Source organism: Suricata suricatta, chromosome 12, assembly GCF_006229205.1.
Source record: "Suricata suricatta isolate VVHF042 chromosome 12, meerkat_22Aug2017_6uvM2_HiC, whole genome shotgun sequence".
In the NCBI taxonomy this organism is placed as follows: Eukaryota; Metazoa; Chordata; class Mammalia; order Carnivora; family Herpestidae; genus Suricata; species Suricata suricatta.
Genome location: NC_043711.1, coordinates 50,851,443 through 50,879,219, shown reverse-complemented (window position 1 = coordinate 50,879,219; position 27,777 = coordinate 50,851,443). Strand labels below are relative to the sequence as shown.

General features: G+C 42.6%; 1 protein-coding gene across 3 annotated transcripts in view; it reads right to left on the bottom strand.

Moving 5' to 3' along the window:
- TAMM41 (TAM41 mitochondrial translocator assembly and maintenance homolog) overlaps positions 1–26,147 on the bottom strand; it is a 47,089-nt gene extending 20,942 nt beyond the window's left edge. For 2 of the 3 annotated variants that reach the window (XM_029918525.1, XM_029918526.1), the window contains exons 1-5: positions 25,741–26,147; positions 23,688–23,870; positions 21,045–21,137; positions 14,210–14,360; positions 1,910–2,055 (exon numbers count right to left, since the gene is read on the bottom strand). In XM_029918525.1, the coding sequence (XP_029774385.1) occupies positions 1,910–2,055; positions 14,210–14,360; positions 21,045–21,137; positions 23,688–23,870; positions 25,741–25,875 (708 nt within the window). In that variant the 5' untranslated portion in view covers positions 25,876–26,147. The remainder of the gene's footprint in view (positions 1–1,909; positions 2,056–14,209; positions 14,361–21,044; positions 21,138–23,687; positions 23,871–25,740) is intronic. The other variant, XM_029918527.1, reaches the window with a different exon arrangement.
- Between the last annotated feature and the right edge of the window lie 1,630 nt (positions 26,148–27,777).

Genomic DNA, 27,777 nt, shown 5'->3' with positions numbered 1-27,777 from the left:
GTATACCCTAACAATGAAGAAAAGTAACTTGTCATAATAAAGTAAATATTGAATATTAACCTAACAAAAAATTATTAAATAACTATAGGTGAAGCAAGAGGAAGGGAGGTGGGAAGGGAAGTGTGTGTGTGTGTGTGTGTGTGTGTGTGTGTGGAGGGGGTGCGCACACACATGCGTGAGTGCACATTGATGGGAGAGGCATAAGAGAGTAAAAAAATCCTCTTCTCTCATAGACGGGTGACAAAAATGAAGTATAAAAGAAAAAAAATTAAAAAATAACAGCCAAATCATATTGTTTAGAGACACGGAGGGAAACATCAGGCCTCCCCCCGGGATGGAAGCTCACCTCTGGGCAGCAGCACTAAGGGGTAGGAAGGTGCACAGCAGGGAACCGCTACTTTCTGTTATAAACCGCCAGGTGCCACTTGGTTTTTAAACCACGGCATGTTGGGGGCGCCTGGGGGGCTCTGTCGGTTATGTGTCGACTCTTGGTTTTTGGCTTAGGTCATGATCTCACGGTTTGTGAGCTTGAGCCCTGCCGGGAATTCTTTATCTCCCTCTCTCTCTGCCCCTCCTGTTCTCGTTTGCATGCGTGCTCGCTCGCTCGCTCTCTCTCTCTCTCTCAAAATAAATAAACAGACTTAAAAAAAACATATGCATGCATTACTTTGAGAAAAGTAAACATTAAAAAAACTTATTAGGTGCCCCTTTTATTTGGAAGAGGAAGAGCATTAAAAAAGTAAAATACAGGGGCGCCTGGGTGGCTCAGTCGGTTAAGCCTCCGACTTCGGCTCAGGTCAGATCTCATGTTCGTGGGTTCGAGCCCCGCGTCAGGCTCTGTGCTGACAGCTAGCTCAGAGCCTGGAGCCTACTTCCAGTTCTGTGTCTCCTTCTCTCTCTCTGCCTCTCCCCCTCTCATGCTCTGTCTCTCTCTGTATCAAAAATAAATAAAAACATTAAAAAAAAGTTAAAAAAAAAAAAAGTAAAATACAGGGGCGCCCGGGTGGCTCAGTCAATTGAGCGTCTGACTTCGGATCAGGTCATGATCTCACTTTCATGGGTTTGAGCCACCCCATTGGGCTCTGTGCTGACAGCTCAGAGCCTGGACCTGCTTGGGATTCTGAGTCTCCCTCTTTCTCTGTCCCTCTGCTGCTCGTGCTCTGTCCCTCTCTGTCTCTTAAAAAAAAAAAAAGTAAAATACAGTGTTCTTTATGCTAAACATAAAAAAAAAAAAACCAACAACAAAAACCCTGTGGTCTCTATAGTTTAAAAAAAATCTTAAATCCAAATTACTTTCCTCAAAGGAAAAGTTCTTTAATATTTATTTTCAAATCCTTACTAATATATTTTTTAAAGATACCCTGAAAGTTTTATTTGATATGTTAAAAGGGAAGACATAATAAACATACGAGTAGGGGAAAAAAATAAGCATCAGAATAATATGTGTAAGAGCCCATTTATATAAAAAAAAGACCAAACTTCTTCATACATGTGTATGTGTACAAATACAAAAATGCACATAAAATATCTGTGAGGATATATGCCAAACTACCAGTAAGATTACATCTTGGGATATAAATGGGATTGGAGATGAAAAGAAAGCAAGTCTGAGAGTTTGTTTTCACTCATTTTTGATTGATAATTAGTATGCATAATAAGAATTTCAAGTGGCCAAAAAAATATACACATGGTGAAGAGACTTCCTTTCCCCAAATGTGGCCTCTTATCACCAGTCTCTTGGGTTACTTTTTAGCATTATTCCAAATACTTAGAAGAGTATGTTTATATATGAAACTTTTAAAAACTGTAAATGTTATTGCACTAGTCATACTGTTCTAAACCTTACTTCTTCCTCTTAAAACAGCTCTTGCCTTAGAAACAATGTAAATTATTGCCCAGTGGGGCTTACCTCCAGTCGGCCTTGCTGGGCTTTATACACCACTTGGGGGTTCTCCTGCAGTGTGCTGTCATAGAGCTCCCGAAAGTGGGCTATGTTGGGCTTCACGATGTTCAACACTTTTGTCTTATCCTCTCCAATCACCATCCGAAAGTCACCTGGTAAAAAATGGAAAAACAGATTTTTCCTTGAGAGTCCACATCCTGATCTACAGACTACAGCCCCAACATTCACCTTGCCTGAGCTCACGATAGCAGCATCCCACATTCAGAACATTTGCTGTTCCTCTTTAAAGCTGTGAAAACATTACAGGGGGAAAGAGAGCCTCCAAATCGCCAAGCCCTTTATGCCGGTTGAAATACGGTCACCTAAGTGCAAAAGGTAATCATCGAGAACTGGATTTGCTTCTGTTTTTCTAGTGCAGAAGGTCCTATACTTATTATGACAGTTCATCCTGTGAATAAAACTGCTGGGACCAATCATAGAGCTCAGAGTCGTGGTCACCTCAGATGTGTCCTTGCTACTGCTCACTCAGCCTGAACCTCTTTGCTGTGTTTGCAGGAGTGACTTTGAGATACTTGATGAATATAAAAGAACCTTATATTTGATAAGGGTAAGAGCAGTGAGTGTTAAAAGTCCTAGTAAGAAGAGCTTTACATTGAAGATGAACTTCTTGAAAGCAGGCATCATTTTTTAAGTTGCAAGTGGTGAGGAAGGAGGAAAGTTACATTTGCCAATGGGATGAATTGAGCTGCAGAATACATAGGCCTGTAGGACAAAGAGCCACTTTTGACACAAATTTAAGTGCCCTGGCCTGCCTATGCCATTGACAATTATCAGCAAGCTACAGGGCAGGGGCGGGGGGAAGATGACAAAATGTGAAAACTTGAGGGAATGCCTACTGGGCTAATGTGCATTCCAAACAGGCTGGGCACATGTGCGGACCTTGCAGGTAAAGCTTGGCAAAAGCACTGTGGCTGAAACTTTTGTTGGACAGGGAGAAAGCCGTTCCTGCAAACGGTGAGGTAGCAAGTATAGGGAGATACCTTAGCTGCTGAGAAATTCCCAGGGAAGAGGTGACAATGTAATTCATCATCCAAACTGGGTCGCTTCTGAGAGTGAAGGGGGCATGATGAATAATTATACTAGGATAAGTAAAAACTGGGCAAACCCAAACATACGGCTAACCTTGCCAGCTTATTTCCTCTGGGGAGACAGGAGAGGAGGGACCATTGAAATTCTTACGGACCACTACAGGTATTACTAGAACAATCTTTTGCTTTGTTTTAGGAAAAAAATAAAGATACCCAATAGTAGGTTGTTCAGTAAGGAGTAAAAATATGCTGGGTTTTGAAGCTTCCAAGGACCAATTTTTGCTACAATTTTATGGAAAGCAGCAGGGGACTGCAAGCTTCATGAAGACAGACTTAGAAACAGCCTCTGGAGCCCAGTCTTTGCGAATGAGGTCTGTTCAGGGCCCTGAGCACAAGTGAGTTCCAGTCATAACGGGCTGCTCAAAGGTGCATGAACTTATTTTTTTCACTATTATTTTAAAGAGAAGGAGATTTACACAATTAAATCTTGGGATGACTGCCAGAGAAAAGTATAGAGAAACCGGTCCTTTGACATATTGTCGACTTCATAAGCTGGTAAAGTCCTTTGGAAAGCAGGAATGAGACAATCCCAACTCTGGAGAGCGAGCCGGAAGAAACAGACGCAGACAGAGGTCAGGCAGTAATGTTTGCGGAGCATCTGGTAGGTGCCAGGCACTGCTGCAAGCGCTCTGCTGTGTTACCGCAGTTCGATCTGTCCGCCCCTCTCCTCCCAGGGAGCTACTGTTCTCTCCCCATTCAGCATCAAGGCAACAAAGACCGAGATGAAATCATTTGCCTGAGATTTCCCAGTAGCTACGTACATGAAACTGTGCGCTGAGGCACTATTTATAATACTGAGACACTGGAGCAGCCCAAATGTCCAACAACAGGGGCATGGGTAAATTACTGTGGTAACCCCACACCCTATCGCAGAAGTGTGCGCCATTAAAAGTTACAGTCATCACACACAGCGACACGGAAAATGATCATCTGATAATAAGCCAGAAACTAAGACACAAAAGTACATGACAACTTGGTAAAAAACAAAAAACAAAAACAGGACAAACAAGACAAAAAGATTACAGAAAAATGTTATTTTTGCTCTAACAGGTGCACATTTATTGTGGGCTTTTTGTGGTATGTATGTGCTTTACACTGTTACTTTATTTAGTCCTGGCAAAGCCTCCTAAAGAAGGTACTAAGTATTCCTAATTTTATAGATGAGGAGATTGAGGTGCAAAGGTCCAGCCACCTCTCAGTATCAGTGTACTGACATTTTAGCGACTAGTGGTACTCTACTTTGTAATTTTCCTCCATTTCCCTCACTTCTATAACATTGGCACATTACTTCTAGGATTTTTAAATTTTTTTATGTTTTATTTATTTTTTGAGAGAGAGAGAGACAGACAGTGCGAGCAGAGGAGGGACAGAGAGAGAGAGAGAGAGAGACAGAATCTGAAGACAGGCTCCAGGCTCTGAGCTAGCTATAAGCACAGAACCCGATGCGGGGCTCCAACCCACAAACTGTGAGATCATGACCTGAGCCAAAGTCAGACGCTCAACCGACAGAGCCACCCAGACGCTCCTGGCATTTTTAAATAGATGCACATGCTAACTTGGCATATGTGAATGGAGAGGCAGCTGGGTTAACTTTCCTTTGTGTAAATCTTCATGCTTGTATTTAGAGCCTATAAATGGATTCTATCAATCTTTGAAGGGATAAAACATCATCCAACTTTGAGTCCAACCTAACTGGCTCTGAAGTGAAAGATCAATGTGCATCATTGTTGAGTTCTAAACATTTGGGTCATTTCTTCTCTTTCTGTACATTCAACAAAGTGTTCTTGTATTTTAGACAGTAACTTTCTGAGAGAGTGGCTGTATTTTACTAAAATGTAAAAGCTGACTAGTTCAAATCCTCCCCAAAAGAACAAGGGTGTGTCGTGATTAAAGGAAAGACCTGGAAGATACTAGGGGCTCTCAGAGAACAAGGACTGGGGCCCATCCCCCCGCATCTCCAGCTGCTGTGTGCCACGGGGCACAGGGAAGGCACCATCAGTAAGTGTCTGCCGAACTGAATTTCTCCAGCTGCCAGGCAGCAGAGCTAGGTCATCTGCAGGGCAGAGCAAGCGGATGGCTTACGACCATGTTCAGAACATGAATAAAACCATGGGCACGGCATGACCCAGCACTTTGATCCTAAGAATCAAGTTTTTTTTTTTTTTTACCTCGAGACGTTTGCAACAAAACACGGGGATTGAGAAAAACCGACTGCTGACTTTTATTTTATTTTATACCTTAACTGGTAAGTTTAAATCTTGACCGCTCCAGTCAGAGAACTGCCAGTCTCATAACAATGGGTAACCAAAAGGATCGTTTCTCTTCGGCTTGGAAATGAAACAAACCCAGAGACTTGTGAAACATCTGTAGCCGGCCTGCTCTGTGATGCTAGCATGCCCCCAGTGGTCAGGGGCCTTATTATGAACGTAGGGATGTAAGGGGCTGTGCCGAACAGTGGGAAGGCCCCGGCTCTCAAGACTGGCAGGGTCTCAGGAGGCCTGGAGATTCACCTGAGTCGGTTTCTTCTCAGTAAAACGGCTATAACAACCATACTGACCTCACAAGGTTGTTCTTATTTTTTTATTTGAGAGAGAGAGTGGGAGAGACAGGAGAGAGAGGAGAGAAAAGAGAAGAGAGAGGGGGGAGAGAGAGAGAGAGAGAGAGAGAGAGAGAGAGAGAGAGAGAGAATGGGCAAGTATGTGCAAGTGGGAGGAAAGAGAAAGAGAATCCCAAGCAGGATCCATGCTCGCCACAGAGCCTCACGCAGGGTTCGATCTCACAGCCCTAGGATCATGACCTGAGCTGAAATCAAGAGGTGGATACTCAACCAACTGAGCCACCCAGGTGCCCCACAAAGCTGTTTTTAGATTTAAATGAGTTAAGGCAGTAGGGAATGCTTTGTAAATGGGAACTCAGACAGTACTATTGCTATGATACGCCTGTGGGCCAGGAAAGGACAGAGGGCAGAGGAGGCCCCGAGTCCTTGAAGATCGTAACTGGCTAACTTTTCCCTCTTAAACCAACTGCAACACTGCCGTTATTTCAGGTCAATAAATATTTGGGTGGCTGGTAAGTACCAGGAGCCGTGCCAGACATGAGAGCTATAAAGACATACACCCTACTTGAGGCAGGAAGTGCTGTGGAAACAGATCACTTCAGGGAGGGTTACAGAAGTGGAATTTCCTCTGGGGTAGTGTTTAAGAACAGCAGCCCAAATTGGATGCTGATATGGCAGAATAATATCCTTTTTTTAACAGCTTTTTCTGAGATGTAATTCACATACCATACAATTCACACATTTAAAACATACAATTCAATTTTTAAAGTATTTTTAGAATATATGAGAGGGTTATACAACTATTGAATTTTAGAACATTTGGCTTCCCTACCAGAAACCCTGTACCCATCAGCAGCCACCCTTCCACCCCAGCTCTAGACAAACACTAATCTACTTGCTGCATGTGGACAGTTGCCCATTCTGGACATTTTATGTAAATGGAAGTGTACAATAAATGGTCTTTTATGATTTAGTGCTTTGTTTTCAAAGTTTATCATGTTGTAGCATGTATCAATACTCATTCCTATTCATGGCGAAATGTGGTCTCTTGGATGGATGTACCACATTCTTTTATCCATTCCTCACTGGAGGGACATTTGGGTTGTTTCTACTTTGGGGCTATTATTTTGAATAATGCTGCTATGAACACTGTGTACAAAGTTTTGTGTGGATGTGTTCTCATTTCTCTTGGGTAGATACTTAAGAGTAGAATTGCTGGGTCATATGGTAACTCTATGTTTAACATTTTCAGGAACGGTCAAACTGTTTTTCCAAAGCAGCTGCACCACTATATAATCCCACCAACAATGCATGAGAGTTTCAATTTCTCCACATCCTCATCAACACTTACTCTTGTCTTTTTGATTACAGCCATTGTATGAAGCACTGTTTCTGTGGTTTTAACTGGCATTTCTCTAATGACTAATGATGCTTACTTGTTATTTGTACACGAACTCTGAAAACATGTCTATTCAAATTCTTTGCCCATTTTAATATTGGGTTACTTGTTTCTTTACTGCATTCCAAGAATTCCTTATATATTCTGGTACTAGTCTCTCATCAGATACATGATTTGTAAATCTCTTCTCCCATTTTGTTGCTTGCCTTTTCACTATCTTGAGGGTACTGTTTGCAGCACGAAAGTTTACTTTTCATAAAGTTTTCCCATTTATCTATTTTTCCTTGTTGTTTGTGCTTTTGGTGTATATCTCAGAAACTACTGCCTAACCTAAAGTCACTCTGCTAAGAGCTTTATAGTTTTAGCTGTTACATTTAGCTCTTATATTCAAGATTCATTTTGAATTAGTTTTGTGTACAGTATGAATTAGGGGTTCAACTTCATTCTTTTGTGTGTATACAAAACAATACCTATTTTAACACAGATGACTAAGACAGCATTTCTAGGAGGCAGTCTAACACAACACTCAAAATAGAACTCCCAAAATATCTCCATGGTTGCAGAAAAGACACCATATGCACAAACTCATAACATGGAAGACAATGAGATAAGAATCAACAGCTGATGTGCTTGGTGATAAATATTTGAATCACCTTTCTTTTATATACTTTAGAGAACACAAAATGGATGAGTGTAGAAAGGGATGGGGAGGAATCAGGTTTAAGATACTGATTCAGGAAGGAACCAGTATATAGCTATTCATCTGTTCATTCACCTAGTATATTTCAGGTACCACTATAAGCATGGTGTAGAGCGAGCAAAAAAAGACAAACATTTCTGCCCCGTACATTCTAACAGAGGAATACAGACCAAAGACAAACCAACAAATGAATAAAATAACCAGTATTTCAGACAATAGGAAGTGGTATGAAGAGAGCACAAGCAGAGGAAGATGACAAGGTGGGGGGGGAGGGGTGAAAGGAGGGAGGGGAGGCACACCCAGGGCCCTGAGGCCTGGTGGAAGACTGTCCCAGGTATGAACTGGAAAGCACACCCGCCACCACAGACCCTTATAGAAGAGCAAAGGTTCTAGAGCCAGACCACCTTTGTTTAAATCCAAGCTTACAAGCTACATAGCTCCTCTGGGCTTCAGTATCCTCAAATGTAAGATGGAAGCAATAGGAGTAGCTAGTTTATAAGATTCAGGGATTAGATGAGTTAATACATGTAAAACACTTAGAACAATATCTGACACACAGTAAGTAATCCATAAACATTAGGCATTATTGACAATTAATATCCCTTCTGGAGTACTGCCTTCTCAGAAATTAACAAGTGACTAAGCACAGAGCTCCAACTGAGGCTGCAGCAAATGCTCAAGCTTGGCAAGTGGAGAGAAATATGCTTCCAAATTACTGAAATAGTCCATCTCCAATACGCAAGTTATCCAGTGATACTGCTTGCAAGGTTTCAGATGGCGTGACTCTTGTAGAATGAATCTTAAGAGTTATCACTCCAGAGAAAGTTTCTTCACTGGCTTCTACCACGGTCCAGAAATGAGAATGTTTATTCACACTTTAGAAGGCTGGCACCCATTAGTAATTTTTCTTCCTCCAAGAATCACTCAGCTGGCAACTTCCTCGCTTTGTCTTATTCCTAGAAGTAGCTGAGCCTGAGTTCAGACAATCTAGCATTCTCTCTCTTACACAAGAGTGCTTAAACATGTGTTTCACTTCTAAAGGACAGGAACGGGCCATATAACCCACCTAACATAAATGAACGCTAACGCCTCCAAATTTTGACAGGGATTATTTGTCAACATCTAACGAGTTTTGTAATTCTTATAATTAACAATATAATTCCATTTTGGAGGACATCTCCAAGGCAGTCTGTGGCCCTCTCTGCCCCCTTCCCCTACAAAGTAATTTCTCCAAAGTGATTCACAGCAGTGTCATTAATAAAACGATAAATGGAGCTAACCTGAGTGCCCATCTATCACTGAGGAAATAATGGTGTCTCAACTTAAGAAAAACGTACGTGGCCAGAAACGATACACGGTAACAGTAATGAATAATAATAGTAATCATTTTCTGAGCACCAACTATCAATGAGATATGATGTTGGGGACTTTTACGTATATTATCTCATTGAAAACCTTATTAGAAAGCAGTTATTTTTGTTTTACAGATAAAACAGGCTCAGGAAGGCTCATGCACTTCTACAAAGCTAGTCTGCAAACTCAGGGCTGGCTGCCATCTTTCTTTCATTTTTGTGTACAACCTGGGCGGCTGTGTTAGTGTAAACACACACACGTCTAAGATAACAATAACTGAGCATTCTCTGTGTGCCAGCCACTCTTTAAGCACTTTTGCATGTATGATTTAATTTAATCCATATAAAACCCTTCTTTAGAAATGAAGAAACTGAGTCACAAGGAGCTAAGAAACTTGCCTGAAGACAAAAAATTAAGAGTGCAGCTGAGATGTGAACCCAGGCCTCTGACTCTAGGGCCCCAGTCTTCAAACACTTCACTAACTCTGCCTTCCATGAGGTAATATAATGTTAAAAAACAAAACAAAAAAAGCAAGGTACAAAATAAGATACTCGATGTAAGAAGTTAAGGGCTTGATGTGAATTTGTGCACTTGGCTGAGGTGCTGCTCTAGTTCAAGGCCTCATCACCATCACGGTCTGTCTGTCCGCCCAACAGAGACGTGCTGAGCGCCCACTGTGTGCCACAGCATCGTCCCAGAGGCTGAGGATGCACAGCCGGCTGAGAGGGGACACAGTCCTAACCTCCTGTCTGCCTGCAGGGCTCATGGGGGTGTGGGTCTCCTCATGGGTCCTCATCCGTGGTGCTCAGTTCAGATGTCCCCTCCCCCAGGACTCCCCTGGTCACACTAACATAACACATGCACATGCACCTCCCTGCCCTGCTCTACTGCTGCCACGTGTTTGCTGACTGACTTTTCAACTGGAATGAAAGCCCCACAGTGGCAGGGACAATGCGTGCCTTAATTACTTCCTTCATCCCCAGACCTCAAAGAGTGCTTGGCGAGGGGCGCCTGGGTGGCTCAGTTAGTTAAGCATCTGACTTCGGCTCAGGTCATGATCTCACAGTTCATGGGTTCGAGCCCCGCGTCAGGCTCTGTGCTGACAGCTCAGAGCCTGGAGCCTGCTTCTGATTCTGTGTGTGTCTCTCTCTGTGTCTCTCCCCTGCTCATGATCTGTCTCTCTCTGTCTCTCAAAAATAAATAGATGTAAAAAAAAAAAAAAAGAGTGCTTGGCGTAGGAGACTCTCGTCATTATTTGTTGAGTGAGTAAGACTTTTTCCTGTTTTAGTCTCTCTGCCTCCTGCATGGTGCTGGCAAAATGAGCTTTCCACAGCATCGCATCTCCCACCCTCTTGCAAAGCCTGAAACCTCCTGTGGCTCCTAGCAGTGTACAGGGTGTCAAATTCCAGTTTCATTTGCCTTTGTGTTCAGTGCCTGGCCTGGCCAGGACATAACCTCTTGTCCAAAATACCTAAGAGACAGTGAAGTTCAATGGAAGAGTGTGGGCTAAAATTCTAGCTCCAGGGGCTCCTGGGTGGCTCAGTCAGTTAAGCATCTGACCCTCTTTTTTTGTTTGTTTTTAATGCTTATTTATTTTTGAGAGACACAGAGAGAGAAACAGAGTGTGAGCAGGGAAGGGGCAGAATCCAAAACAGGCTCCAGGCTCTAAGTTGGCAGCACAGAGCTTGACGTGGGGCTCGAACTCACGAAACATGGGATTATAACCTGAGTTGAAGTCAGATGCTTAACCAACCGAGCCACCCAGGTGCCCCTAAGCATCTAATTCTTGATTTTGGCTCAGGTCATGATCTCAGGGTTTGTGAGTTCAAGTCCCATGTTGGGCTCTGTACTGACAGTGTGGAGCCTGCTTGGGATTCTCTGTCTCTGTCTCTCTCTCTCTCTCTGTCTCTGTCCCCCCCCTCCCCACTTGGTCTCTCTCTCTCAAGATATATACATTAAAAAAATAAAAAAATATATAATAAAATTCTAGCTCTACTACCTACTAACCTACCAGACAAATGACCTTAGAGATTTGGGCCTCAGTTTTCTCATCTTAAAATGGGGCAATAAATCAGTACACAACCAAAGGAATGGGTTACTGTGAAGCTCAAACTAGTTATTTAATAAAAAATATTGAGAGTTGTTCCTGGCACATAAAAAGGAGTGCTGTTTTCTCCTGCTATGAGCCATGACTTCAGTCACATCTATCTATTCCTTCTTCCCCAAACTAGCCGTGTTCTTTCACACTCCCTGCTTTCCTACACATGTTTTCAAAGTCTATCACTGACTCACCATGACTGCATATTTATTAATGTGAAGTCCTTTAGAGCAGAAATTACAGCTTTAATTCTTCATGAGGTATGGGACGCTGATTCATCTGATAAATGTTAAACCAGGATCATTATGTAAAGTTAGTCATTTTAATAGTTTGTACTTATATGAGAAAGGTCAAGGTGACCCTTTAAAGCTCATGTGGTTTTCCTTCTCTGTTTACTTATATGCTGACTTCTAAGAATAACTGAAGGATTAGAAAGCTTTCCCCTTCCCAATTTTGCAGGCTCTCATCTTCCACCTACTCCTTTCTCACCATCATTTACAACCATCATGGCATCAATACGGACCCCCAAGGCAAAGTGATCCTTACATACTATATAAAACATAAGAGGTTATTATTACTACTAGTGATACAGACAGATCTTGTCTCTGCTAGTAACTACTGGCAGGCACTTGCTCAATTACACAGAGAGACACCGTTTCCTGTCTCCCCAATCCCCACCCCCTTCCAGGGAGAAATGCTGACCTAGGCAGGTTAGGAACATGTTGTCTCTCACATGGAAATGGTGCAAAATAAATGTCCAGGTTGTAAATAAAAATGAGATTGGTGGATAATTTGAGGTTTGGAATATTCTGGGGGCTTGGGAGATTTAGGTGGTTTGCAGAGAGGTTAGAATCCACTCAGTTCAAGGATACTGTGCCCAGAAGTCTAGGAAAGGCAGGAGGAAAAGCTGGCCTTTCAACACATGGCCTGAGGAAGGGCTCATACCTGCGAAAGGTTCGACCTGCAGGGCCTCGACCCTTCCCTATCCTCACTCTTCCACACTAATTCCGTTATATCACAGAGGAGGTGGCCATTAAGTGTGCTGTGTCCCCGCTTAGGAACAACCATCATGTAATGTTGTCCTGCTGGAAAGAGAAGTCCGCAGTTCTAAACAACCTGTGGACGGAATGCTCTTCGCAGAGTGTCTCACTCAGAGCCAGGGACTGCACGAAGGTGGCTTCAGTTCCCTCTGGAGAACGTGCTCCAAGAGTCATGTCCTACATTTTACAGGACTGCTGCTCTAGTTGGCTTCTAAAATGAAGCCAACCTTAGTGAAATGAGTAATGTGGGATCCTTGGGCAGATTCTCAGATCCCAGCCTGGGTTAAGCAATAAATAATATAATCGTAAGAGAGCAAGAGGAGACCAGATAAGAAATGGGAGAAAATGCAAGCCAAGAAAGCTGGAATCAGGCAAACCAAGGTGAGAACCTGCCTCGTAGGAAGCAGCTCTCTCACTCTCTCTTTCTGCCCTTCTCCTAGGCACCCAGGGCAAGCTCCTTGCCATTAGATCTGAGCTCAGACATCACTACCTCAGAGGGTCCTCCCTAACTATCCAAGGTAATGGTGGCCCTCGTCTTGATTTATTTTCTTCTCTTCATTGCACTTACCGCTCTCTGAAGCGACCTAACTGCTCCTTTCCTGTCTGGCTCTACCTAAGAGAACACGAACTCCCAGAGGAGTCCTACTCATGTCATGCTCACCAGTGTGTACCCAGGACCTGAGGCAGTGTGTGGCACGTGGAAGGCACACTGGAAATAGTCGTTGAGCAAATAGGGTTGTTGTGTGAGGGTTCCGTGATGGAATAAACGACTGACCTTCCTACATAGCTAACCTCCCCCTGACCCACCTACCTATTTACTGACCTACCTATCTGTGTCTGGTATAGCACTGCTATATAGCAGCCCTTAATAATCATAAAAGAAGCAAAAACAGAGAATGTTACCGTTATGAGTCAGCGAGTACTCACTGAACACCCTGTACCTGTTTCACAGCACGGAGAAACCAGGAGCATAAATCACCGCCTTTCCAGGAGGCAAAGCAAAAGTCAGCTGAAGACTGCTGGCAGCCTGCATGCTCACTTAAAGTCTGCGCACAGGGGCAGGCAGTTATGCCGTTCGATACACTTCTCTAGTCCATGCTCAGAATGTGCAGGCACTCCTAGAACGCAGCTGCCACTGCCTGATGTCGGTCACCGGGAGGGAAGGGAAGAGGGGCAGTGGTGCGGGCCAGGAAGAGATCGGCTCCGCAGCGTGCTCCCACAAAGTTAACCCTTCATGAGAGGTTCTGGGCCCATCTTTCTTCACAGGGGAGCCTGGGGAGGACTTCACCCTAACAAGGTGACCCCCTCTGCCCACACGTTGCGCGCAGGCCCATTCATGCCTGTACCGGCCACACCAGCCTTTGCCCCTCCGCTTTCTGCTGAAAGGCAGGGCCGCTGCCACGAGGAGCTGCAAGCAACCAAGACCGAGCTTACGTCACTTCCGTTCTGCCCAGTATTGCAACTGCAGCTGTGGTCCTGCCAGCGGCCTTTCGGAAAAAAAAGACTGAAGGACAGACCTTAATGGTCTCTTGCAGCATCATATTTCTGTGAAATCTTATCTATACAGGGATTCAGTAAATGTGTAAACTGCTTTTGCAGGGTTTTGAGCATAGCTCCTTGACTCACACTTAAAAGCTGGGAAAGAAGAGATTTATTTAAGACAGTGGTTTTCAAATGAATGAGAACACAAATATGGCGAAACACTAAAACTGGCAAATTTGGGGAAAGGGGAGATGGGAATTTTTTGTGTCATTATTGAAACTCTTCTGTCAGTTTGAAACTGTTTCAAAATGAAAATGAATAGTGGCAGCAACAGCAAGACTACCCTGGGGTGATCTATATACAGATGTGGAGGAGGAGAGGCCTGGGAGGTGAGCCACGGCTCCCGAGGTAAGTCGCCTCCTGGGCAATGGCGGGGCACCGCGGCTCCCGCCCGGCCTGCGGGGCGGGTGGGATGCTGGTCCGCACCACAACTCTCCCTGCAGAAAACGTGAGCAACAGATCTACGGACCTGAGTAAGAGAGTCCGGCAATCTCTGTGAAGAGGTCTTCTTCAGAAAAGCTTTCGGGGAGCATCAGGAAAGCCGTGGTCACAGCACTCTTCAGATTGTTATCGAGGGCTGACCGAAGAGCAACATTCTCATTCATTGCGATGATTTTCACCTGCAAAAAAAGCAGAGCATTCAAAAGAAAAATTGCAGGAGTAGAGTATTGCTCAAGCTACAGTTTACACATGCACTGGACCAGTCCCAAACCCTAAGCCCTAAAGATCTTGGAAGATTAGGCCAGTGGAGGCAAAATAATTGTTATTCTAATAAGCAATCCCAGAGGCTTGCATTTTATGCTAAACCAAAGATGATATGATACAAGAAAGAGAAATTTCTCATTAATGAATAAACTCTCCATGGGTTTTGAAAAAAGCGGCAGTATAAAGGGAATGACTGTCCTTTGGGAAATTTTGTATTTTACAATTTTATAGTCTCAGTGTCCTTTACTTAATTTCATGGTAGACAAAGGCATTTTACTCCTTTATGTAGAACTCATCTTTCTTCTTATCCATGTATAACCTAAGCATTTCATGCTTTATTTTGAACTGACTTTGAACTTCACTAAGGAAAAAGGAAAGAAAATTAGCATGGGCTTGGGGATAGGTACCGGCTCAGGTCTAGGGATTTACTAGCTGTGTGAATTTGGGCAAATTACTTAATTTCTCTGAACTTAAGTCCTCATTTATAAAATGAGGATAAATGTGCATCAAAAAATTGTTTCAAAGGTCAAATGAAGTGACAAATGTAACCTATCTCATGTACTCGTGAGTGCCTTGATCAATAAAAAGGATTTTTCTCCTGAATACACACCAGAAGCTGCTCTTTGACTTCCCCCAAGTCCATTAAACTACAAACTGGTCCAGTTTGCTCTGAGAGTCTCTGTTTTGAAGAATGCACTGTAGTCAAGAAAATGTGTTCAAGACTCAGATCTACCTCTTACTAGCTCTGTGACTATGGCCATAATCCCTCATTAGTAAAATGGGGTTAATAACAGAATTGAACTGATCAGGTCTTTGGTTAGATTAATGAGATATTGCATATGGACCCATAGCTTCCTTCTGTCTCTTTCTTGGGGTGCAATGCAAGTGCTTCTCTGGCCAGAGAGCTTGTTAAAATGCGTATTATTAGGTCCATCCCTAGAGTTTCTGATTGAGTGGGCCGGGGTCAGGCCTGAAAATGTACATTTCTAACAAGTTCCCAGTAGTGTTAATGCTGCGGGCCCCGGAACCACATTTTGAGAACCTCTGCTCTCAAGTACATACTCAGAAGCAGAAGTGCCAAATTGCTCTTCGGAGTGGCTGTGACAATCTACACCCCCGGCATGGTCCATACACCATCAGGCTGCTTCTGACTGGTTTTCTAAACAAGGAAGGGGCCTAGAAGTCCCTAATAAAGAGTTTCATGTATGTGAAATGTATTTGCTTTCTGCACACCATGAGTGCTGTCACCAAATCTTCCCCCATTCTAGAAAACAGGCCGTAAGTCACCTTTTATTTGTCAAAGAATGAGAATTTCTCAGAAAAATAAAGATGGCATGTAAAAGACATACACTATGAGAAACTCTGAAACTTTACTGGATGGTAAGGAAAAAGAAGGACGTCTATCTCAAAACCAAGTTTCTTTTTTTAATTGTGAAAAACAATATTATAAAACATAACTTTTTATAAAGTTAAGAACCTCACTTCTTTCACCTTTTTTCCCCTACCTTTTTTTCTAAGGGAATATTTATAACATCCAAACCTCTCAAATGGTAGGTAAGCCACTTTATTCTCTACTACCAACTCCTCCCTTGTAATTACAGCACTTAATAGCCCTTAATTAAGCCTTTCAGCACCTGGGTAAGTTTAGCATTATTGCCATCATCTGCAGAAAGTAAAACCAAGGTGCAGTCCAGTAGCATGACTTGTGCAAGGCTGCATAATGAGTCGATGGCAAAAATCAGGGTAACACCCTTACAGTTGGCAAATCCAGCTCTAAATATTTTGAATTATTCTCACGCATTCAGCTAGGGATCTGTTCTGGCTAACTTTTTTTTTTTTTTTTTTTTTTGGTACTGGTTAATTTCTTATCTTGAAAGATGATTAAAAATGTCAGGGTGCTATAATAACGCCTATGTTTATTCCTTGAATAACTTTCACAAACTTTGTATTCCATATAGAACCATGGATCTCTAAGGGGAAGCTTATCTTACTAATGGGGAGACTGAGGCCCAGAGGGTTAAATGACTTCCCCTTGTAAGGACCCCAAGAGAGGATGTAGGTCCCTGATTTATCCAGCGCTCTTTCTACAACCCTGTTACACAGGTTTACTTCCAAATCCTTATTCTTCATCCTCATTCACCAGGTCCGCTCAGTAATTCTTCCTCCTCCTTTTTGTGGCTTTTACAGAAACTCGGTGAAAACAGAGGTTATTCTGAGATGCTAACCAATCACAGATGCAAAGAGTAACTTTGGGGAAAATGTTCTTATTCAAAGCAATACACTTGTTCACAAAGAGAGCTGTGCTACTCAGGTTGTAGAAAACGGTCTGTTTGCTATTTAAGGTTGAGAGTAAAAATGAAAGCATCCTTCCTCAAAGGAAAAATGCCAATGCAGAAGACTGCTGCTGTGCTGGTCTGGCTCTCCAGTGGAAGGTGACCCAGGAACTTGTCTCAGTAGCACTGTTATTTGTGGTTCAGAGTGAAAAGCCAGTGAACTCTTGGGACACTGCCAGAGAGGCCTGGGAAAAAAGAAAAGTCCTCAGATTGGTGAATAGCTGTTTGTATCTTACTGGGAATGCCCTGACCTGAACCGCACAGATAGCATTAGCACTACTGCCAAGGAGAAAATCTTTACTGGAGAGAGGAAGGGGCAACGCTTGAAGGGACTTTCAAAAGCGCAACTTGGAGAGATTTGTGAGTACCTTTCAAAACAGAAAAAAAAAGAGAGTCAGTCACATGCGTCTCCTGTCTATTACGGTCACAGGAAGACAGTCCTTGAATTGCAAAAAGTGAAGTTATAGTCACAAAGAACAGAGCCTTACCTAGTGTTCAAATACTCAACCAAATGACACTTCCCACAGTTTTCCATTCCAAATGACCAGAAAGACTAATTTTTCTAAATGGCTACTGTTTGAGGACTAAGAAAAAACAGTGAACATTCGAGCTAGTTGAAACTTTAATATATACCTGTTGGACTGTGGGCTTTTCCAGGGCCAACAATAAGGTGTTATTATTATTATTATTTTTTTTTACTCCTTTAGCAACCACAGGGAAAAAACTTAATTGTTTCTTGAATAAGTAAATTAACTCCTCAAATTTTGCATTTCAAAGGCTAGGGACGTAAACATTTGCTCACAGCCAGGCAGAGCCAAAACCAGTAAGTCAGGTTTTCCAACTGTCTTTCAGGGATCTTTAATGCCACTGCGATTTTTCTATCCACAAAAAGCAAATTAATAAATTTACAATATGGTAATAATTGCAAAGCTATAAATATACTAAAAACCACTGAATTATACACTTAAAATGGATGAACTGTATGATATGTGAATATTACTAGCAAATAAGAGGAAAATATTGCAATGAATACATTAACATAAATTAAAATTCTCTTAACAAGGTAGCAAAATACCATTGTATGTCAATGTGAGATTTAAAAATTCAAGCCAAATTATCTATACATAGATACACAAAAATCCAGACTTATGTTAAATAAATTAGGAAAATGATTTCATTTTACTTTAATGTTCTTTTGACATAATAAAGACTGGCCAGAAGATTCTGTTAAATATTTTAAATTTCATATTTCATAGAAATATGACTTGGGAAATGACTCAGAAACTTAAAGCTGCACTAGAAATAAAAACAGCTCATCTCTTCAGTTATGAGGTAAGTTAATGGTAAAGTATGATAGAAATTTAATTTGCACTCAGTTTTTTCCAGAAATGTCCATCTTTTTATATTTCATATTTATTTCTTTTTTATATTTCATTTATTTATTTATTTATTTATTTACTTATTGAGAGAGCAAGCAGGAGTGCACAAGCTGGGGAGAGAGAGAGAGTGGGAGAGAGAGGGAGAGAGAGAGAATCTTCAGCAGTTTCCATGCTCAAAGCAGAGCCTGTTGCAGGGCTCAATCCCACAACTCTGGGATCATGACCTGAGCCAAAATCAAGAGCCAGATATTCAATTGACATAGCCACCCAGGCACTCCCTTATTTCCTTTTTAATTATTATTAATAAACTTTTATTTTTTAGAAAAGTTTTAGGGTCATAGCAAAACTGCCTGGAAAGTATACTGAATTCCCATACACCCTCTGTATATTCCTTTTAAAGACTTGAACTGAGAAATTCTGTTCTATTTGCAATATGGAAGATAATTTTAGAGCTCTAGACAATATAATTTAACACAACTCCTTCTTTGAAAATACATAAAAGCAAAGGATTTGTACTCATATTCTCACAATTCTTTTTTCATTAAAACATTTTTTTCATGTTTTTTATTTATTTTTGAGAGACAGAGAGAGACAGCATGAGCAGGGGAGGGTCAGAGAGAGAGGGAGACACAGAATCTGAAGCAGCCTCCAGGGTCTGAGCTAGCTGTCAGCACAGAGCCGGACCTGAGCCAAAGCCGGATGCTTAACCGACTGAGCCACCCAGGCGCCCCCACAATTCTTTCTAAGATCTTCAATTATCCACAAAAAATGCTATCAATCCTTTCTTTTCATCAGATTTGTTTAAGTTTGATTACTATTTGCTGCCACCTAGGGGTAAAAATCATTGATTTAAAGAGAGTCATCACTGAGAACTCTCTGGTTAGCAGTGATTTTTATGTGATAAGGAAACTGCCAATGGGTGGAAGTTATTTTGTCCGTTTATAATCTTTGATTTTATTTTTTACTATGTGTTATGTTCAACACTTTCAAATGATTCTTAAGAAAGCCTAATTTTCTTGAGTTAGAAACTTAATAAGCCTGAACAACAGTCATGGTTCTAAATAACATTTTTTTTGAAGTTAGATGAGAAATGCAATTTTTATCAAGATGAATGTCCTGAGTTGTTTGTTTTATTTTACCAGGATATGTGACATTTAGATGAAATCGGAGGTCATTTCCAGTACTTAAATCCTGAGATTTCATGGTGGTTCATTTTCTAAAGCTTACTTTTTTTTTAATGGAAATATTCTAAGCACAAAGCATAGTACATAGCATAATACAACATTTTCACATTCAATATCTCACTTTATCTCAAAATAACTGAGATAGGCAAGGACAAAGAGAAAGGAAAGATCATTTCCTCTGTATCTGCCTAATGCCAGGCATTTTAGATCTGGGCATTTCTCAAATGCTTTTTAAGGTTTGTGTCTGTCAGCCTCGTCCACAGATGAGGATGGCCCAAGGCTCAGGAAAATTAAGTCACTGGTGCAGGGTCACCTAGCTGGGGAGTGTCAGAGCTGGGCGCCAAGCCTCAGATGCTTTTCCCAGCACTTCCATCCTGCTTGCCCTCGCCAACGCCTTTGTGAGGGGGGCAGGGCACTACTGTGTTGTTACTCCTCCTACAGATAAATTACCTGAGGTTCAGAAAGATCAAACAAGTTTCCTATATCCACATAAACAGCTAAGAAGTGGCAGGAATGAGTAAGACCCAAGGCTTCTAATTCCACTTCCATTACTCTTTCCATCAGGCTACCTATTTTGTAAATTAAAAAAAAAAAAAAACTTGGAAAGAAAATGAACATTTACAAATTTCCAATTACATCTATCTGTTCAATTATTTTACTGATTAGCCAGCTTTACTGGATTATCCTTATTAATTGTCCAGCTTAGAAATGAGAAATTCATCTACATAAATAGGAAGTTATTTCAGTAAGCCTAATGCTTCTGGACTAAAAAAAAAATGTTTTTAGTGAAATGTACAAGTCTAAAGGGAACAGCTTGGCAAATTTTTATATATGAACATACCCATGTAACTGTTGCCCTGATCAAGTGTTTCTGGATGTTCTAATGAGCTACACTATTAAATTCTAAGTTCAGAAGCAAGGCAAGAGAATTGTGACTGCCCATGTATATCAACACTTTTACAGCACCACCAAGTAAAAATTTTCCTTGCTGTGACATTAGCAACTGTGACTATTTCGCACAGTTCTTAAACTACGAAAAGACTCCTTCATGGAAAATAGGCTACATATCTGCAAAAAAGAAGAAATGTATTATGTAAATACATGTCAAAAGTTCAAGACCTTTCCACTTTTTTCCTGTGCCCAGGGGGAAGCCTACCCCCATAGCCTCCTTTAGCAGAATCCCAAATGAGGGGAGGACCTGACGACAGGAGGTCACCACTGGCCTGAGGAGAGTAAGAAAGGGGACTGGAATCTATCCCCTCTGAAGGACTAGCTGGCTTATTCCTTTACTCAACAAATGGTTGCTGAACGCTTACTATGTGCCAGGCACCGCTGGGACACATCAGTGGACAAACACTGCCCTGTGGCACTTACATTCTGGAATGGTGATCTGGATCCTGCTGACAGAGGTTCCACTGAGGCACTGGGCACCTCTTCTGCCATCCTGAGGTGCTGCCATCTACAGGCCCTGACTCTGAGGCCGATCCATTCAGACAACTGGAGTTTTTTTACAGAGTGGGCAGAAGTAGTGTGGGTACTATCTGGATATGGTTTGACACTGAACTCTGTAAGGAGTATCGAGATGTCTGAAACTCATTTCTGTTTCTTGGAGTTCCATCTCGATGTAATCACAAAGATGAACGCGGGGTCAGGTTCAGAGAGAGACATCCCTAACTGTGGCAGCCAATAAAACACTTGCTCACCGGTTTCTGGAGTCGTCCAGCAATGTATAAGTTATTCCAGTTGAGGAGATCTTCAATCAAAATACTGGTGCTAATGACTCCATATTTGATAAGCTAGAAAAGAAATGGGCACGAAGGAGAGCAAAATATTATACTGTTCCTTTTGCAAATGCAAAAGACAAGTTAATAAATTTCTGGCCAGAGTAGCACCTAGATTTCCAAAGCCATTTAAAATCTACCTTGTGAAAACACAAAATCTGTCACAAAGGACTAGTTTCCAAGTGTCCCATCAGGGATGTGAGGTAAAGGAATACTCTTTACTTGGGCTCCTGTGATGTGAAAGGCACAATGGCTCCTTGGGGCTGTCTAGCACATGTTGGTCCTGCCTGGATTGGAAATAAAAGCTGGGTCTGTATCACAGACAGTTTGAAAAGCAAAGATATAGTTCATGTTTCTCATCTGAGAAATAAGAAACCTAATAAATGGTGTAACCATGGCAGCAGTGTAAAAACTAGGTCCCTGAATTTTAGTCTGGGCTTCCAACATTCATTTCATCACAAAATACAAGACATTTTCTTTAGAAGTTTTCAGCAACATCCTCTACACTGTGAATTTCTCTTTTACTATTATTTCAAACACTTTTGTAATTACAAAGCCACATCTCCAAAAATTAAACCTCTTTATCAGAGCTAAACACCTGAAATTATGGCCAAGCTCATCTCAAAAGCAATTTGTAGAAAACCTAAATGTAGCTGCTCCAGGTTACAAAATCCCATTTGCTTCAACGAATAACTTCAGACTTACTTTGCTAAACTTTAGTATCTAAACAGCCTTCTCAGGCTACAAATGTCTAAAAAGTAGCTGAAGAATTTCAATTAAAAAGTACAGTCTCTTCGGCATATAATTATGCCTCAATATTTGGTTACTGGAGCTTGTAATACTGTTTGAAACCACTAATTAGAGATAGGCTCAGCATCATCCTAATTATGGAGAAAGAACGAAGCTATGCGTTTGGCACGACTAAAGGAGACGTGGAAAGCCGCGCTGGGCAGCCACCTTCCCCCCAATCTGTCCGTGGTGCTGCAGAAAAAGCCCTCCTTGCTGCAGGCATGCCACAGCTGGAGGGGATGGAAACACCACCGACCTGGAGGTCATTAACTGTCACTAACGAGTTGCATGACCTTATGAAGGCCATGTCCGCTCTCTGAACCTTCATCTTCTCAACTGCAAGATGCAGGCGATGCAGGATAAGACCTCAACCAGAAAAGTAAGCATCTAGCCCCGTCATTGTACCCGTTCCTCCCAGTTCAGACAGGTCTTCAGAATCCTTCTCAAGTCAATACTCCAACCTCCTGCCGTTCAACGTGTGGTCCATTGACGAGCAGCATCAGCATCACCTGGCAGCTTGTCAAAAAATGCAGAATCTCGGGCACCATCCCAGAAAACGGATTCATAATCCAAACTTCGATGAGGTCCTCCGAGATGATTCATCAGCACATCAAAGCAGGGCTGATCTAAGCGATCAGCAGCATCTCCCAGAACTGGCAAAGCTGGCGGAACCTGTCAACAGCAGCCAGGCTAATCCCTAGGAGGGATGTGACGCAGTGCCCCACCAGTCCTCTCTGGCTGCGGGAGACTGGACCCCTTCATGTGACAACACTGCTGGGCTGGGATCCTTGCCTCTTATCGGCTCTCCAACAGGGAGCCGGGGCGCATCCTCAAATTCCACCCACTTGCTGGCACCAGGAGGTTCCTATCACGTGGCACAACATTCTCCTAACTTCCTTCTTCACTTCCAACCTCTTCCTGGGAGTATTTGCCCCTCCATATAGAGAAGACTAACCTTCACGCTCATCCTTAATGGGCCTGCCTATTCCTCCCACTGACCAAACCCACGGTCCTCAAAGTGTTTTCCAGACCAGCAGCATCAACATCACTTGGAAGCTTGTTAGAAATGCAAATCCTTGTTACTAAGAGAATAGTCTTAATAGTTCTCATCATAAGAAAAAATACTGTAACCATGTGTCGTGATGAACGTTAGCTAAACTTACTGTGGTAATCACTCTGCAATGCATACACATATCAAATTACAATGCACACCTGAATCTAACACAATGCTCTATCATTATCTCTCTATAGAAAAAATACAGGGACACCTGGGAGGCTCAGTCAGTTAAGTGTCTGACTTTGGCTCAGAGCATGATCTCGCAGTTCATGAGTGCGAGCCCCACATCAGGCTCTGTGCTGACAGCTCAGAGCCTGGAGCCTGCTTCAGATTCTGTGTCTCCCTCTCTCTCTGCCCCTCCCCTGCTCACACTCTGTCTATCTCTCTCTCAAAAATAAACATTAAAAATTAAAAAAAAAAGAGAAAGAAACAAAAGAAAAAATACAAATCCTCAAGCTTTGCCACAGACCTACTGAATCAGAAACTCTGGAGATGGGGAACTGCAATCTGTGTCCAAGAGACACCTTAGGGGGCCTGATGCTCACTAAAATTTGAGAGGCACTGGCTGAAGGCAAAAACTAAAGACAGTTACTCTCACCCACCTTTATCCAGCAGGAATTCGAACAGTTCCTGACTGCAAGAACGTATATATTCAGCTGGTACTCTAATATTTAGTTTAATAGCCACCCAACTTACAATGGAGGTCTGAGGTCACTTACCCTACCGTCACACGTGATCAGCGGATTATAGTAGACGCCAGCGCCATAGTTATTCTGGACAGCGGTGATAAACTTGGGCCCCAGAACTTTCAGGAAAGAGTAATGGTTCCAATTTTTGTTCAGGTTCTTTGAATGCCACGCAATGGGGTCATCTACTGTGAACACAAAGTCCAGCATGGCATTCTGGGAATGAAGAAAAGAGAATGGTTTTAGTTTTAATTCCCAGAAAGGCACCTAGATAGAATGGAAAACTTTAAAATTCTATGCCATTATGATTAATAAATAGAAGACCTGAAGCTGTCAGCAAAAATGTCAGCAAGTCTCTGGAACCCCTCTGAGCTTGTTTTCATCAATATCCATAAGAACAGCCGTGTTTCCTCAAGAACCGTCCTGTCAGCACTCTTCCCAATCCTTTGTATTATAGCTACCGAAATTCATTCTATCATCAAAACAGTCCTACACGACAGATACTGCTGTTGCCCCAACTTCAGAGAAAAAGAAACCAAGGCACAGAGTAAGCTCCGTGCCGTGGACACAAAGCCAGTGAGTGGCAGACACAGTCTGGTACATATTCTATGTAGTGAACTTAGGCCACATGGCCTTTCATCTAAATGTGTTCCACTCTTCTTCCAGATCAAATAACACAGTATGGAAAAGCTCCGTAAAATATTATAGGAAGGGAAATAAGTTATTGTAATTCTTACCCATTCACCAACCACTCACTGAGCACCTACAAGGAGCTCTGATAGATCTTGGGGTAGAGATTTTAAAAAGTCTACTGGAGAGAAAAGACAATGATCACTAAATCAACTTGACAGAGGAATGCAAAATGTACTAATTTCACTCTGAATGAGGGCAGAACAAGAAGGAGAAATCTTGCTATAAAATTGCATTCTTCAAGACTCTGATAAATTTGAGACTTGAAGAATGTGCAAGAGTTCAGTAGGCTTGGTGGAGGTATGAAGGATGGGGAAGGGAAGTCCTGCAAAAGGAAAACATTCTTGTAGATATGAGAGCTGGACATGTTCCGGATGCTGCATAGAGTCTGATGTGGCTGGAAGAGAACACAAGTGGGGGCTGGCGATGAGACCAGAGAGGGAGGCTGGTTGCCAGGCTAAAAAAATCTTCCTACAGAAGAGCTCACCAGAGGGAAGAAAGAGTAAAGGCCAGGAAACCACACAGGAGGCTAACTGCAAAATTCCAGGTGAGAAATGAAAAAGATACTAAGTAAGGCACTGAGGGTAGGGACTGATCTGAGACTTCACGTTGGAATCTATAAGACTTGTTATCTTGTAGGGAATGAGTGTGAGAGAAAGGGAAGAAAGGGCCTGGTCTTGGAGGAAATTCCAGGTTTACCCAAAGGAAAATCTTCACGGAAGAGGTATATATCGAATCAGGAGGCTAAGGCCTGCTCTAAGTTTCCCAAAACGTAATCCACAAACCACTGGTGAAATTTAAGATTTGGGGTGGACATGTTTTTAAAAAATGTATAATTATGTTAATGTGGGTTAGAAAAAATAACTAGCCTATAATAATCTATAGAATTTCTTATATACCTACAATCTATAAATTTTCACATATTGTCAATTTAAAACAAAGTATCACTTAAATACAGTATAGTTGGGAAAAAGGAAGTCCAAGCAACTGTAGAGACAGCTTCACCAGGAAGTGAACAGGCAAACTTTAACCTAAGGGCAGATTACAGCCGGGTGTCCAACCCCAAGAGGGGCCCTATCACAATCTGTACACTTCTTTTTCCTTAGTTTATTAAAGATGACAATGAATTGTTAGGCTGTGCATGAAACACAGGAGTTAAAACTCCAGTTCACTTGAGAACATCTCTATTTAGACTCTGGCTCCTTTTATGTTAATTCAGCAAAAGCTCTAAAGCCTTAGCGGAGGAAGTCATTAACTTTTGTTTGTACTTTGCTAGCTGATACCTGGAGGGCGCATAGGAGAGGCAGCTCTAGGGCTCTGGTGGGGTCCAAGGCAAAAAGGACCTTGTGAGAACAGGCCGATCCCGGCGTGGGCCCTGCCCCGGGGCCAGGCTCACCTTCTGGTCTGAGCTGGGCCCCACCTGGCGGTACACCCCGGAGCCGTAGGCGAAAGCCAGGCTCAGCTCCTCGGGGAAGTGAGACAGGATCTTGCGGAAGGCCACCCCCGAGCTCTGCAGCGCCTGCAGCGCCATGGGGCCGGCGCTCAGAGACAGGGCCAGAGGCGGGGCAGAGCGGGGCAGAGGACAGCGGGTCGGGGGACGGATTCCGGGGCAGGCAATGAAAGTGCGGAGATGGAAGTTCGGGACCGGCCGAGGCAGCAGAGGGCTGCAGCTAGGGGTGGGAAGTGGAGGGACGGTGGAGCACTCGAGGGTTCAGGCCAGCCCCAGCCCAGGACGGAGAACCGCCGGGGAAAGGTCCCGGTGGTCGGCGGGCTAGCGGGCCGAGCTGCCAATCCCAACCACGCCTCTCGCCGGCACACGCGCTTCAAAGGCGCAAGAGAAGACGCTCCTCCTCGGGTGGGGACGCGAGGGCTCCGCGGAGACCCCTGGTGGTCGGAGGAGCGCGCTGCAGGCTAGCCGCCTAGACCAGTGACCTGGAAATATGGGTGCGGAGGAGTGTTAGCTACTTGAAATGCTTCTGAGCCTTAGGAATCCGTTTTTGTTCTCGCCTCAAACACATTTCAATAAATGGATATAAAATCATGCATATGTATTGAAGAATATTTTTAATGAGGTGCAGTTTACACAACTGACATAAAACTGTACACATTATGTGCGATTTTGTGGCAGTGCATTCACAGTGTTGTGTTGTGTTACCATCATCTCTACCCAGCTCCAAAATTGAAGATTTTGAAGGCTTAGGAAAACACACATAAAATTAAAATCATGTCCATTTCCACCATCTAGAGATGATGACTGTTAAGATTAGGCTGTGATTTTTTTCCCCATTAAAGCTGTTTTCAAATCCAGTGATGAGTACAGAAGTGTTCATGAATGGTAAGGACTGCACCAATGTGCTCTGAGGTTTGTATTTCATTCCAAGGGTGATGACGAGCCTTTGCCCCTTTGCCTCGGGGATTGGTCTCACAGAGGGCACATCAAATGCAATTTGAGCCCAGGTTACAGCTCACCTGTTTATGTATAACTAGAGAAACCTGATAAAAATCACAGGGGATGTACTTTAACTTCCAGGACATAGATTTTCAGATACTCTTTTCTTCTTCCCTGATGTACACTGCCTTTCAAAAAGCAGAAGTAGCAATACATAAATTCAGGTAATGTTGATGCCTTTCACATGCAGTTTTCAATGAGTGGCTCTGCTACCAGATGGGAGGAAGTTACTGTCTCCACTTTGCAGAAGAGAAAGCGAACTCTTAGAGAGAGAAAGCAATGTGCTTAGGATCACATTAGCCTGTGGCAAAAGGGATGATGTGAAACCAGGCCTGAATGTCAGTTTAGAATGGAACCGAGTAAGAAGGAGGGAGGAAGAGCAGTGAGGATGCTGTTACCATAGTTTCATTGGGAACTAAAGATGCCTGGTCTGGGATGATAGAGGCAGGGATGGGATTAATTTAATTTGAAAAGTAATTATGTGAACTCAAATTCTGGGCGAAGCACTGAGGTAGGTGCTGAGGATGTGAGATGGCTTGAACAGGGCTGATGCCTCTGGGTCTATAAAGGGGAGGGGCAAGCGAACCCAGAACTAAGCTGCAGTAATGAAGTGGGGTGGGAAGGGGTGGGAAGGGGTGGCACCCAGCACCCGCAGGACCTCTGATAAGGGAGTGCTAAGCAGTTCTGGGTCTGTGGGGGAGAGACCAGAGGAGGTTTTGCAGTGATGGCATCTGAGCCCGGGCTTGAAGAATGGGTAGGAGTTTATCAGGCAGAAGATAGAAGAAAATAAATTTTACAAAGAGATTGATAGGCCATGCTGACAATAATTATAGGTAATATTTGTTTACTTATTTACCATTCCCAAGCACTTTCTTTTTAAAAAATTTAAATTCTTTTTAATTTTAATTTTTGAAAAATTTAATGTTAATTAGTTAATATTCAATGTTATATTAATTTCAGGTGTTCATTATAGTGATTTAACAG